The 12608-nt window shown below is 55.1% G+C and overlaps 1 protein-coding gene across 4 annotated transcripts; it reads right to left on the reverse strand.

The window, feature by feature from the left end:
* Positions 1-112: 112 nt before the first annotated feature.
* Positions 113-6019, reverse strand: ZNF213 (zinc finger protein 213). Of its 4 annotated transcripts, none has more exons than XM_037024436.2 (7): positions 5760-6018; positions 4166-4678; positions 3831-3873; positions 3385-3456; positions 3074-3147; positions 2744-2867; positions 113-1689 (listed from the first exon to the last, which is right to left on the reverse strand). In XM_037024436.2, the coding sequence occupies exons 2-7, from the start codon at positions 4562-4564 to the stop codon at positions 1031-1033; spliced, it is 1371 nt and encodes a 456-aa protein (XP_036880331.1). In that variant the 5' UTR covers positions 4565-4678; positions 5760-6018; the 3' UTR covers positions 113-1030. The 4 variants fall into 4 exon arrangements, with proteins under 4 accessions (XP_036880331.1, XP_036880330.2, XP_036880329.2 ...); XM_037024434.2 differs by having other exon boundaries at positions 1054-1899; positions 3333-3456; positions 5760-6019; XM_037024438.2 differs by having other exon boundaries at positions 1054-1689; positions 3333-3456; positions 5760-6017.
* Between the last annotated feature and the right edge of the window lie 6589 nt (positions 6020-12608).

The following is a 12608-nucleotide window of genomic DNA, read 5'->3' on the forward strand; positions in this document are numbered from 1 at the left end:
GGTGACTGCTGAGCACCACATGCCCCCAGGAATACTAGGCCAGGAGGCCAAGGGGTACGAATTTCAGATCCCCCCAACACAGCAGCCACCTAAAGAACAGAGCAGCCTGGAGGAATTTTCCACATTTATTTAAACCCTTCTGCTGCCCTTTTGAGGCCAGCTGGGCCGAGCTCCCTTGGGGGGCCTGTGGTCTGTCCCTGCGAATGCCCATCTGCTGTGATGCAGATGACACCGTGGAATGCAGTGCCTAGGAAGTCAGCGACGGAGCTGACAGAGTGCTAGTGTTAAGTATCACCAGCCCCATGCCTCTGGAGCAGTGGGGAGCAGTGGGGAGCCTCTGCCAACCCTGTTTTTGGCCTGCAGTCAGCGTCTGTCCTTGGGGCCACCACCCCTCTCACTAGACTGGCAGTAGTGGCTCTCACTCACCAGGGGGTAATTCAGCCAAGCGCAGAGGCAGGCAGCTTCCCCACTGCTGAGGCAGGGCAGTGGTCATGGCCTGGAAATGTGGGGTGGCGGCCAGAAAGCCCCTATGGCCGCACCCAGGACCACATCCTCATAGGTGTGGGCTGACTGGCCCTCCCAGAGCCCAACAGTGCCCTGCGGGTAAAGATCTGTCCTCCATCCCTTCCAGAAAGCACAGGTGGGCAGGACAGAGCGCCTGGCCCATGGACCCAGCCAAGAAGGCAGGAAATAAGAGCCACAGGGTAAACAAGGGTGAGGGGAGCCCTTGGACGGGGACCCCAGGCCCTGCTGGAGCCCTCACACTTGCTAGCCTTTCTCCCACGCTAAGGCCACTGACCAGGAACATGCTGGGGCCCCAGGAAGCCGGGGGGCAAGAGAACCCCAGGAGGAGGAAGGGGAATGGCAAGCTGACCACGGGGTTTTTCTATTCCTGGGGAGCGTTGGCCGGTACCAGGGCAGAGCAGGCTAGCAGCCCGGACGGGCTGGGGGAGGGGGAGGCGGCCGTGCCGCTGCTCTTCCCCAGGGGCCCCCTCCAGGCTGGGCGGCTCCAGCCGGCGCCCATGCACCCTCAGCCCACGGGCTGGGCCATCTTGGCGTGCAGGCTCTGGTGGGCGATGAGGTGCGCACGCTGCTTAAAGCTCTTGTCACACTCGCCGCAGCCGAAGGGTCGCTCCCCGGTGTGCACACGCCGGTGGTCCAGCAGGTAGGAGCGCAGCGAGAAGCTCTTGCCGCAGTCACTGCAGCCGAAGGGCTTCTCGCCCGTGTGGATGCGCTGGTGGTCGGCCAGGTAGGCGCTGCGGCTGAAGCTCTTGCCGCACTCGGAGCAGGAGAAGGGCTTCTGGCCGGTGTGCACGCCCTGGTGGCGCGCCAGGTCCGAGGAGCTGCGGAAGCTCTTCTCGCACTCCGGGCACTTGTGCGGCTTCTCGCCTGTGTGCGTGCGTTGGTGGCGCGCCAGGTCGGAGCCCCAGCGGAAGCGCTTGCCGCACTGGCCGCAGCTGTGCGGCTTCTCGGCGGCCAGGTCCCGGAACTGCCGCCGACGCGTGGGCGGCCGCCCCCGCCGCGCGCCCCCCGCCCGTCCCCCGGACGCCCCCGGCCGGGCCTCGCCCTCCCAGGCCTCGGCCACCTCGGGGCTCCAGGACACACCCCCATCGCCGCCCTCCTGGCTCGGGAGCGCCGGCACCGCCTCCTCCAGCTGGGACCGCTGGCTTTGGCTCTTGGGCCCCAAACCTGCAAACCGAGAGGAGGGGCCCCTTCAGTCCCTCTGGGTTCCGGGCCAGAGCTGGGGCGGCAGCGCTCAGGGAAAGCTTTGACTTCTGCCAGCCCTGGGCTGGACAGCAGGAAACCAGGCCTTGTTCCCTCCTCCATGAAATGGGCTGGGACCCGATGCGGCTGGGCGGCAGCTCAGACGCAGAGGCAAGGAGCTGGGCTGGGCTGACCCTGCGCAAGGAGGTGCTGGCTAATCACACACCTTCCAGGGATGCCTCCGTTTCCACCCAGGGATCGCACTGCCGGCTCCCTGAACCCTGGCTGTTCCCACCCCAAAACTGAACAGGCTCACGGGAAGCCTGTACGTTACCCAAACTCTCATTGGTCATCCCCAGAGACTGGGGCCCCACAGGGGGCTGGCTTCCGTGGCTCCCACTGCTCTGCAGGCTCCGGTCCTCCCCACTCAGGAACCAACAGATTCGGGCCCAGGGGGATCCTAGCCTGCACCGCCAGGTCGTGCTAACCGAGATGGTTCCCACGGTGCTCAGAAAGGCCGGGGAGCGAGGCCTCTAGTGAGCAGGCCCAGCCCTGGCACATGGTGGGTGCCGTCACTGTCCCTGTCCCTGTCAGCACCTCCTCACAGGGAAAGCTGAGGGCCCCTCACAACCACCGTGGGCACTGAGTCCCAGCTCTGTCCCATCGAGTCCCTTGTCTGTAAAACGGGCACACTTCTACGCACTGCGTGGTGAGAACCCTTGAGAAAACATCCACATGGGTGCTGAGCACACCACTGCCTGTCATGAGCAGCCATCGTGTACTCACACACACTTATGGTCAGAGAAAAATGAACATGACACAAAAAAGAAATCGCCCAGGGCTCCTGAACAGATGCCAGGAAAGCGCACTGCAGAGCCAGCCAAGGGGCGTGGGAAGGAGGAGCGAGCATTCCAGCAGGACACGCAGGGGTGTGTGGCCTGCCTGGGGCCACTCTCTGCTGCGGGCACCTCCAGGGAGGCTGCAGCCCTCAGCCAGAGGAGCCAAGGGCACCAGGGCCCTGGCTGTGTCCACTGCTTACCCAGGGCAGCATCCCGGGAACTCTCCCGCTTGATGTCCCAGAAGAGATCTCTCTGAGCAGGGTCCAGGGAGCCCCATTCTTCCCGGGAGAAATAGAAGGGAATGTCTCCAAAGGTCACAGGTCCCTGGAATGGGTAAGAAAACCCAGCTCGGGGCTGCCTTGCTCAGGAGCCCCCAGGTAGCTGTGGGTGGGGGCAGGAAGGGGGTTGGAGGGGGCGCAGGGTGGGTCCAGACAGAACCGGGAAGAAGCCCACTGATGAGAAGACGAGTCCCATTCTAGAGACTCGACAGCTCAGAGGGCCTGAGCGAGAACATAGGGGTGGTAACTCACAGGGACCCCCAAGGCGAAGCAGGTGTCTGTCGTCTCTCGGGCACACCTCTCTTTCAGAAACGCAGGAAGCTGGGCTGAAGGGAATGAAGAGAGCCTCAGAGGTCAGCCCTGGCCAAGAGGAAGACCTGAGACAGCGTCCTGCATGCACACGTGCCTGGGCTTCAAGGAACAGAAACACCCTTCCTACTTCCCTTAGGGCAATGTCCAGGGAAGTGCCAGGCCCCTGCCCAGCCACTCTGGGGCCTACCAGCCTACTCACCACCATGGCTGTGCTGCTCCCGGGGTACAGGTAGCCGGCTTCGTGCACCCACCTTCAGGGGTGGCCCCTTGGCCTGGGGTCCCTGGACAGCAGCCTTGGGCTCCACCTCCTCTGAGGATGCTTCCTGTGCAGGAACCACATGCTCATTAGCACCGAGACCAGTTGGCGTGGATTGGGGGGCAGAGCTCAGTCACTGGGAAGGAGACACAGGATACGTCCCTCAGGGGGCTGGGGGTGGGGAGATTAGTAAGAGGCTCCAGGCAAGTGTAGAGGAAAACCGATGCTGTGTGCCCAGGACACTCCCTTATCAAGCACAATGCAAGAACCAGCCTCCAAAGGCCAGAGCCACTTAGCAAGGGGGAACAGGGGAGAGACACTCCTGGTGAGGGCAGAACCCCACACCCCAGCTACCCATTAGTGCTACCCCAGATGCCTCCAGTGTCAAGGACCCAACACCCCACAAAGCAGCAGGGTTCAGACAGTTCCACCTTCTCATACCCACTCCGGTGCTCTCATTTTGCATATCACTGTGGGGTACGGCCTAGAGCAGAATGGGAATAAACATTTGCAGGCCCTGCGTAGAGCTAAAGCCTGCCTTCCTAGAACATGCCCACTCTGGCCCTGCTGCTGCCCTCTAAAGCCACCAGAAAGGAACCGGATTCATTTGGGCAGTGTGTTTCAGAAAGGTAACACCTGTCAGGATATGCTCCTATGGATGCTCCCTCTGGCTCTGTGTCCCCACCACGCTGGAGGGCGTGTCACCATGGAGACAGCCACCTCTCCCCAACCTCGGTGCTCACCAGGTGCCCCTGGATGTGGGAGGGGCCCCTCACCTGTGGCCATGCTTTCCCTGGTTGCCTCTGCAGGTCCTCCACCAAGGCAACGGCCTCCTCGCCACTTCCCGGGCACTGCGCTCTCACCCAGGCCTGGACGCCCCCAGGCAGCATGCTCAGGAACTGCTCCAGCACCAGCAGCTCCAGGATCTGCTCCTTGGTGTGCAGCTCAGGTCGCAGCCAGCGACAGCAGAGCTCCCAGAGCTGGCTGAAGGCCTCGTGGGGCCCATCCACTTCCCCATAGCAGAACTGCCGAAAGCGCTGGCGGCAGGCCTCAGAATCTTGGCTGTCCTCTTGCTGGACAGAGTCCTGCTCCCAGGAGGAATCTTCTACCTTCACGATCAGAAGCCCTTCTCCCTCCCCAGTGGCCTGGTCCTGAGGCTCCAGGGAGGCTGCCATTCCCCTGTGCTAAGGCTCAGGGCTGGTTTGGCCTTAACCTGGCCCAGGAGCCTGCCCTTCAGTCTCCCAGAGGGATTCCCTGAGGCAGCTGGGTCAGCATCTGGACACAATCTCCTGGGGAAAGAGCAAAATAGCAGGAGGGGGACAGTATATGAGCAAACAGCAGCCTGGAAGGACATCCAGGAACTCCAGCTCCTGTCCTTTCCTGGACCTGAAAAGTGTGGCTTTCCAGTAATGCCTTGCTCACATGACTGTCTCGTACCTACACAGGCCCACAGCCCCTTATCCTCAGCTCTGAAATCCAAAACACCCAAGTTTTTACTACCTGACCTGCTGAAATGAGTGTATTTGTAATCTCCATTTATCACACTTAATGTAAATGTATGTTTTATGGCAGAGATATTAACATCTGTTCAGTTTGTAAATTCATTGAGCTGTACTTACCAGGGGGTATTTCTGTATGTGAAATACACTTCAATAAAAAAGCTAATTAATGCACTTGATACTGAGTTTTGCCCAGATTCTGATGGCTGGATTACCTGATATGACATGTGCACCGTACTATCATCCTCAAATTTGAAAACTTCTGAATTCCAAAACACATCTGACCCCGGGGAGTGTCAGGGAAGGGCTCACAGACACCAACCTAAGCCATTTATCCAGTTAGTATGACACGTATTTATACTTTGCTACTCTTCATAACAGTTCTGAAGTGTATTTTGGAATTTTCTTTGTTTCAACAAAAAAAGTGGCACAAACCATTATAACAAAAAAGGGGTAAACAATATACAAATTCATAAAAGAGAAACTCCCTTCCACCACTTGTACCCTCTGATGAACAGTCTGACATACAACCTCCCAGACTCTTGTGCATTCACTGAAACTGTATCTATGGAAACAAAAATAAAGTGTTGTGTGTGTGTTTTCACATGAGGTCTTACTGCACGTTATTTTGAAATTTGCTTTTCCACCTAACAAGTCGTTGTCACGAGCCGTTCTGGGAGATTCCGCGGTGTGGATGTGTCCAATTCCTTAACCAATACCCAAGTGAGGCACTCACGCTGTTTACAGTCCTTCTCTACTACAGGCCACTTAATTTACTTTATTTACTTTATTCTTCTACTCTCATAACACCCCTGAAAGGTATGCACTCCATTCTCATCCTCCAGTGACTCGGAGAGGGCCAGGGACTCACCAGGGCGGCTCGGCCGGACGCGGCAGGCGAGAACGCGGAGCTGAGAGGCGGCTGGGCGGGCAGCGGGTGCAGGCGCCCCGGGCTCCCGCCGGCACTTCCCAGCGGCGCGCGCCCCGTTGGGCCTCTGCCTCGGGGCGCCGACACCGGCCGCCCGGAGACCCGCACTTGACCTCAGACCCGGCGGCCCGCGTCGCCGGTCCCGCCTATGGGGTACCCACTACCCAGAGCCACCCATGCGTTCCCACTTCCGTCGCCAGGTTCCCGGTGCCGGAAGTTCGCGCGGGGCTCGCCGGGAAACGACACAGCGCAGGCGCTTCGGCAAATTCTCCATCTACACTCCTCAGAATGCAGTTCGCCCATTGACCCTGCCGTCTCTCTGACGGATGGCCAATGAGCCGGGAGAATTCCAGGGCTGGCCAATCAGAAGGCAGCAGCTCCAAGCGCGTCCGCAGTTGTATCCGAGTTGCGGTGTACAGCTAGACTTGAGTTGTGCTGTGCGCTTTTCAGCTGTTCTTTCGGACTTCTCTGCTCGTCTGACCCGTGAGGGGAGGAAAGGGGGAACCAAGGCTGGCCTAGTGGGCAGAGACGGCGCCTGGCCCGGCCGCCAGTGGAGCGCCTGCTCCGCCGGGAGGGATGCACTGGGGCGGGCCCTTCCTTCTGACATCGCCCTGTCCGCTGGAGAGGGTGGAGGGCCGAAGGAGCGGCCCAGGAGTTGGAACTCGGCCCCGGGAGACTAGTTTCCAGCCTTCTGGGTTCCGCCACCACCCAAGTCTGTATCCGCTCCTAGCGGGGCGTGGAGCTTCCCAGGAAAGCAGTGCAAGGAAGGGGCGCGGAGCCTCCTGCGGCGATTCTTCGTCCCCGAGCGTCGGACGGAGTCTCCAACCCCGGCTTCCCCATCAACTTCATTTGCTAGGCGGCGAGGGTCCCGTGACCGGGGAGAATCCAGACCAGGCGGCCATGTCCGGAAAGCTCTAGTTTCTTGTGATGCATTTTGACATTGTTCCCACCCTCCCTACTTTCTCCTGGTCATGGAGATGTGAGACGCCAGATCTTTTTCTGAAATAGAGGCTCGCTTTATTTTGATTTGATTATGCAAGTATTGCATGTTTAGTGTAGAAAATAAGATTAAGAAAGTATGGAAAATTATAAAGGTATCCATATCCACAAGGCTAGTTCCCACTTGCCCTGTGCTCAAATGTCACCCCCTCAAAGTGGCTTTCCTTAATCCTATGTAAACAGCTCCCCGCCCCCCGCCATACCTCTGCCCTGTCATATTTTCCTTCCTTTTATCACTACCTGACATATTTGTGCAAAATTTGCCTCCCACTACCCAACTATAAAGTCCATAAAGTCAGACTGTTTTCACGGTCCTACTGCCAGCATCCAAAATTGTGACTCTCACAGTATCTTTGAGTAACTGAAAGTAAAAAATATTCTTAATTAGGCCACTCAGAAATAAGCACTATTTATAGTGTTCTTTCAGTTCTACATCTGTGGATATCCCTAATGCAAACCTGGAATCATTCTGTATAAGATACCTATCGGGGATATCTTTCCATTATAAATAAAATTCATGTTTTATAAGCTGTATAGTATTCCATAGTATGGACGTTCCGTATTTTCTTTAAAGTCCCTTACTCTTGGACAGTTAGGTTGTTTCCATTTTTCTGTATTTGCAGATCTTTTCCACACACACCCTGCATTTGTTTGAACAACTTCCCGGACGGCATGAGCCAAGACTGTTCTTCAACGACCGCTGAGATGGATGCTCCTGCCCACTCCCCGCCCCCTACTGGCCTCAGTGGAAAACTGCTCAGAGAAGAAGGAACTGAAAAGTTCCTATTTCCAGGTGCTGCCTTACTGACGTTCTTCCAGCACCCTCTGTTGGCAAAGATTAATATCAAGTTGGCTAGCATAGCAGAAACGTCTACAGGCTCCAATGTCGGGCAGTGTATTGAGGGTCTGAGAAACAATGAATTAATAACTGGCACACCAACTATGTATTCTATTGAGCATTACTGGTAGATGAAAAATTATTTGAATGCAATTGTATTGAAATTGACCATCTAATTGCACTTCCTTTTACTTCTGACAGTGTTTTAGTTTTTCTAGTTACAAAACATAATGAAAAAAATAAAAATTTTCTTTCCAGAAAATGTATCTTCATTCCAAAATATGTACTAATTATTTTTTAATCTCATAGCATTGTCCAGAACTCCCTAAAACAATGTTAAAAATTGAGGAGAGCAGGCATCATGGTCTTGGATAATGAAAATACTTTTAATGATTTATGATTATGTATCTATTGTTCATCTCTGATATACATCCACTTGTATCAAGGAGCATCTATTCTCATTTGTAGTAGAAAGACTAGTGGTTCCCCAAAATCGGTTTTCCCCTTCTATGTAAGAATTTCTCATGGGCACATGGCCATTCAGAATAAAGACACTATTTTCCCTGCCTCCCCTGCAGCTAAGTATGGCCATGTAATTAAATCGAAGCCAATGAGATATGAACAGACATGACGTATGCATCTTACTAAAAAAGGATGGGTCATGTCTTCTATTCCATTTTCCCCAACTGCCCACAGGAATTTGGACATAGTGGCACGGACCATGAAAATAAAAGTGACCCAGAGGTGTCAAAGCAATAAGATGGAAGATGCCTGGATTCCCGATGATTGTGGAGCTGTCAGACTAGCCCTAGATTCATTCCCAGGCAGTGGTGTGAGAGAGAAATAGATATCATGTTTAAACCACTGCTATTTTCAATTTCTGTTACAACCATAACTAGCACTACTGCCTACTAAGAGTTTTTTCATTATAAAATCAAAAAAATATTTATTTTTGTAATTTCTTCTATGGGATATTGGATATTCATAATTTCTATGTCTTCTTGACTAAATTTTGATAGTTTTTATTTTTCTAGGAGATCATGCCTTTCATCTACAATTTCAAATGTATTAACATGAAGGTATACATAGTATTACTATTTGATTAAAATTTAAAAAATCAGCACGTGTGGTTAAGTCCTACTCCTTGTTTTGGGATCATGAGATGGCATTTTAATGGTGGCAGAGGGTCAGGCCAAGAGGAGCCCGGGCCCATGTTGAGTCCGGATTAGGGCTGCCATACCTGTCCTGCCCTGGGACTCCAGCCCGCCTCCGGATGTCATCTTTAGAAACACACTGCTCTCTTAAGACCCAGTTGTTTTGAGTCTCTGTTATTTGTAGTTGAACTGAATCCTAACCGATTCACTACCTTATAGGGTTGTTACAAGGATTAAATAAGAGAGAATACATGTGGGCCACTTAGCCCAATATTAACTCTCAGCCCACAGTAAGTGCTCGGTAAAGAGTGGTTAGTCCCAGGGAACCACGAAACACATGCCTACAGGAGCACAGGGTACATGAGAGGCTGCTGGAGCTGGGCCCTCTATGCATCTTTTCCACTCCCCACTAAAGATTTGAACCCAACATGCTCTGGCCAGTGGTCTGTTGGATTGTATTAATCTCCATGGCTAGCCTGCAACTTTGGTGGAACAGAAAACCCAGTGTGTCCGAGGAGGTGCCGGCCATGGAGTGCTGCCTTTGTGACCCAGGCAGGAAGCCTGCCTGGCCACGTCACAGGCTGGCAGAGCAGCATGAGGATGAGGAAGGCTGGGGCATCCTCAAAAGCTGTCTTTCTCCACTCTCCCCAGACACCAGGGAGAAACCTCAGGCCACAGCTCCGGGAAGGTCACAGCCTCTAGCCTCCCCTCTTCCTGTGTCTCCCTCCCTCCATCCCTCCTTCTCACCAGGAGCGTCATTTCAGCTCCTGGAACCCCAATCGCTTCCTCATTGGCCGTTCTTCATTCTTTATTATAAAGGTCTCCGTATCCACAAGGCTAACTCCCTCACTCTTAGATTCATTCTCTTCCCCCTGCTTGGAAGGTTCTGCCCTCCAAATCCTTGTAAAACGGCTTCTTGTCATCCCTCAAGTCTCAGCTTAAATGTTCACTCCTGACAATTAGTTCCTAACGTCCTCCACTGCTTCACCCTGTTCCTTCTTTCCGGAATGGTCACTACTTGAAATCAATGTATGTGTCATTTATCTGCTTGTCAGTCTCCCCGGCTAGCCCAGAACCCTGTAAGGGTTCATTGCTTATTCCTCAACTTTTAGCAGGGGGCCTGGAACGCAGCCATTCATTTCGTATTTGGAAAACGAATGAGTGAATGCAGCAAAGCCCTATTTAACGTCTCGCAGCCCTTTACGCGCCTCCACGCTCCACCAGACCCAACCCCGAAACCCCCACCCCACCCTCGCCCTTGCCGCCTGTTTCCCCGGCTTCCCCCGAAGAGCAAGGCGGCCTCCTCCCATGCCGCTCCCGCCCCTGCGCCCGGCTCTCCTCGGGAAGCGCTGCCAGGCCCTTCTCCGGGCTGGAAGGTGGTGGAGCACCCCTACAAGAGGTGTTCGGGCTCCCGCCGACCTCCGCGGCAGGGGCCGCGACCCCCGGCGCCACGGACGGGCCAACCCTCGTCAAGGCCGGATGTGGCCTCCGGGCCCGGGCGTCCAGGTCTCCCGGGCAGCAACGAGCTGACAGGGCTCGGCGCGCGAAGCGGGAAGCAGCCATGACCCGGGCTTTCGCCCTCCGTCCGCGGTCTCTCTAGGACGGCAGGAGGCTCGGCATCTCGGTGGTAGGCCCAGGGCCGGCTCCGAAGGCTCCGGGGCTGGCGAGAAGGGTGTCAAGCCGTCCTTAGTTCCTTCTGCAACCGACGCGGGGCTGAAGGGGAAAGGGCACAAGCCCAGAGCGTGGGGCGGTTGCCGGGCGACTGTGCGGCTTGGGGACGCGGAGGCGGAGAGAATGGCAGCTCTGAGAACAAACGCCACCCGTGATTGGGCAGCTTTTGCTGGAACCGCCCCCTAGCTCCGCCCAGACACCCGATTGGCTAAGGTCAGAGCAGGACGGGAGCCCCGGAGGAGCTGTGCGGGGCCGACGTTGTGCTGAGCCCGATGCCCCCGGCCCTACCCGGGGAGGGCACTCTGGGCCCTGAGGGCCTTAAGCAAGGGCCTGGGCCACACAGGGCGCGGAGGAAGGCCGAAGGCGAGCTCCCCGCGCCGCCCTCTCCCTGGCCCTACTCCTGACGTCGCGGGCGCAGGCCAACCCTAAGCAGCCAGGTCGGGTCCTCCAGCGCCGAGAAGCCAGGATGTCGGTGTGAGCAGAACCAGGAGGAAGCAGGCCACACCTCTGAGCGTCCTCACCTCCGCTACCCAGAGAAACCAACACCCTTCTTTCTGTGGCGGCCCCGAGACCAGTGAGTGACCTGCTACCTCTCATTGGCGCTCTATCACCCACTAAATCATGAACACCCTTCAGCCTGAAGAACGTCAGAATCTTCCACGATGCCCAGCTACCTCCTCAGTCTTCTTCTGCTCTTTTTAAATATTTTCCAAACTGCGAAGTTCCACTCTTAAAATGCTCTGGCAAGGTCTGTCCCAGAATGGTGGCCTTTGGATGGCTCTACAAAGTGGACAGAGACCCCATAGAGCCCTTGGAATAATGTCCACCTGCATTATGCTCTGAAAAGGGGAAATTTTCTCCTGGATGCTGTGGTCTCTGTGGAGGCCAGAGTGAGGTCTTTGAAAGCCTGCCCGGCTCACTGTGCAGACCTCTGAGGCTCAAGTCCTGACACGTCGGCTCTGCTCGCAGCCCAAGGAAGCTCATGAATACCCACTGTGCAAATGAGTGCTCTGTGCTAAGCTTGCGGCGAGTGATGACGGCAACTGGTGTCGTTTTAACAAGTCTCCCTCCCACCTCTGTCTCTCCCCTTCATTAGGAAACAGGCTTCTGGAAACAACAAGCCTGTTTTATGAGTACAAGGACCCTCAGCCCTGAGGGAGCCGAACTGAGAAGCACCATTTCTGGCTGATTTGACCGGAGCCAAGCTGACAGGAGGAAATCCCCTTCTTTCCCACTCTTTAATTAAGAGCCGTCTAATTCTCCACCAGTCCTGCCGACAACTCAACCCCAGATCCCACTGAGACCTCCCGCTAGTTAGCACCTTCCTGGTGTTGGTCTGATTTCACGTGCCACCCCCCGCCTCCATTTCCAGCTGAGTCCAGAATTCCTGGAGGTCAAGTCTACTGTCTTTCTTACTCTTCTTTAGACAACATTGCCTCACAATATTATGCACTAATAACAGTCAATAGCTTTTTGGGTGCATGGAAATAAGGGCCTCCGTTACATGACAAAATCCCTGGATAAAAACCCCAGCTTCCAGTTCTCTGGTTGTATGACTTTGGGCTAATCATTGGACTATTGCTCTCAGTGTGTTTGTCTATAAAACCCACTGCTCAGAGTTGTGGAAAGCAGAGGTGACATACATATGGTGCTTGGCCCCATGCCTGGCAGGGCAGCTGCTCAACAACTGGCAGCCGTCATTACTATTCTCCGTCCACCATCTCAAACGACTACATGCCTTAGAGGGGGAAGCCACCAGGGCTGCAGCCACCCTGCTGGCCCTGTGATCCACGGAGACAGAGGTTGCAACAGCCTCCCTGACACAGATCCTCAAGGGCACTTGGTGTCAGAACTGCATGTTATCTTGGGAGCTGAGCTGCAAATCTTGGATAATAAGCATGCTGAGCCCACACCTCCCCAAGAAAAGAAGTAGAGAATAGGAAATAGAAGCTACAGAAGTAAAAAACTAGAAGGCCAAGAGTAAAAAAGCCAGGCAGTGATGGAGGGTGGGAGGCTGCGGGATTATAAAGGATGTGTAGGGTCAGGCCAAGGATGTGAGCAGTAGTGGAGGTTGCTGGCAGCAGCCTCAGAAGGGACCGGAGGGAGTGGTCCCTGGTAAGTGAGGAATTT

Source organism: Manis javanica, chromosome 10, assembly GCF_040802235.1.
Source record: "Manis javanica isolate MJ-LG chromosome 10, MJ_LKY, whole genome shotgun sequence".
Lineage (NCBI taxonomy): Eukaryota > Metazoa > Chordata > Mammalia > Pholidota > Manidae > Manis > Manis javanica.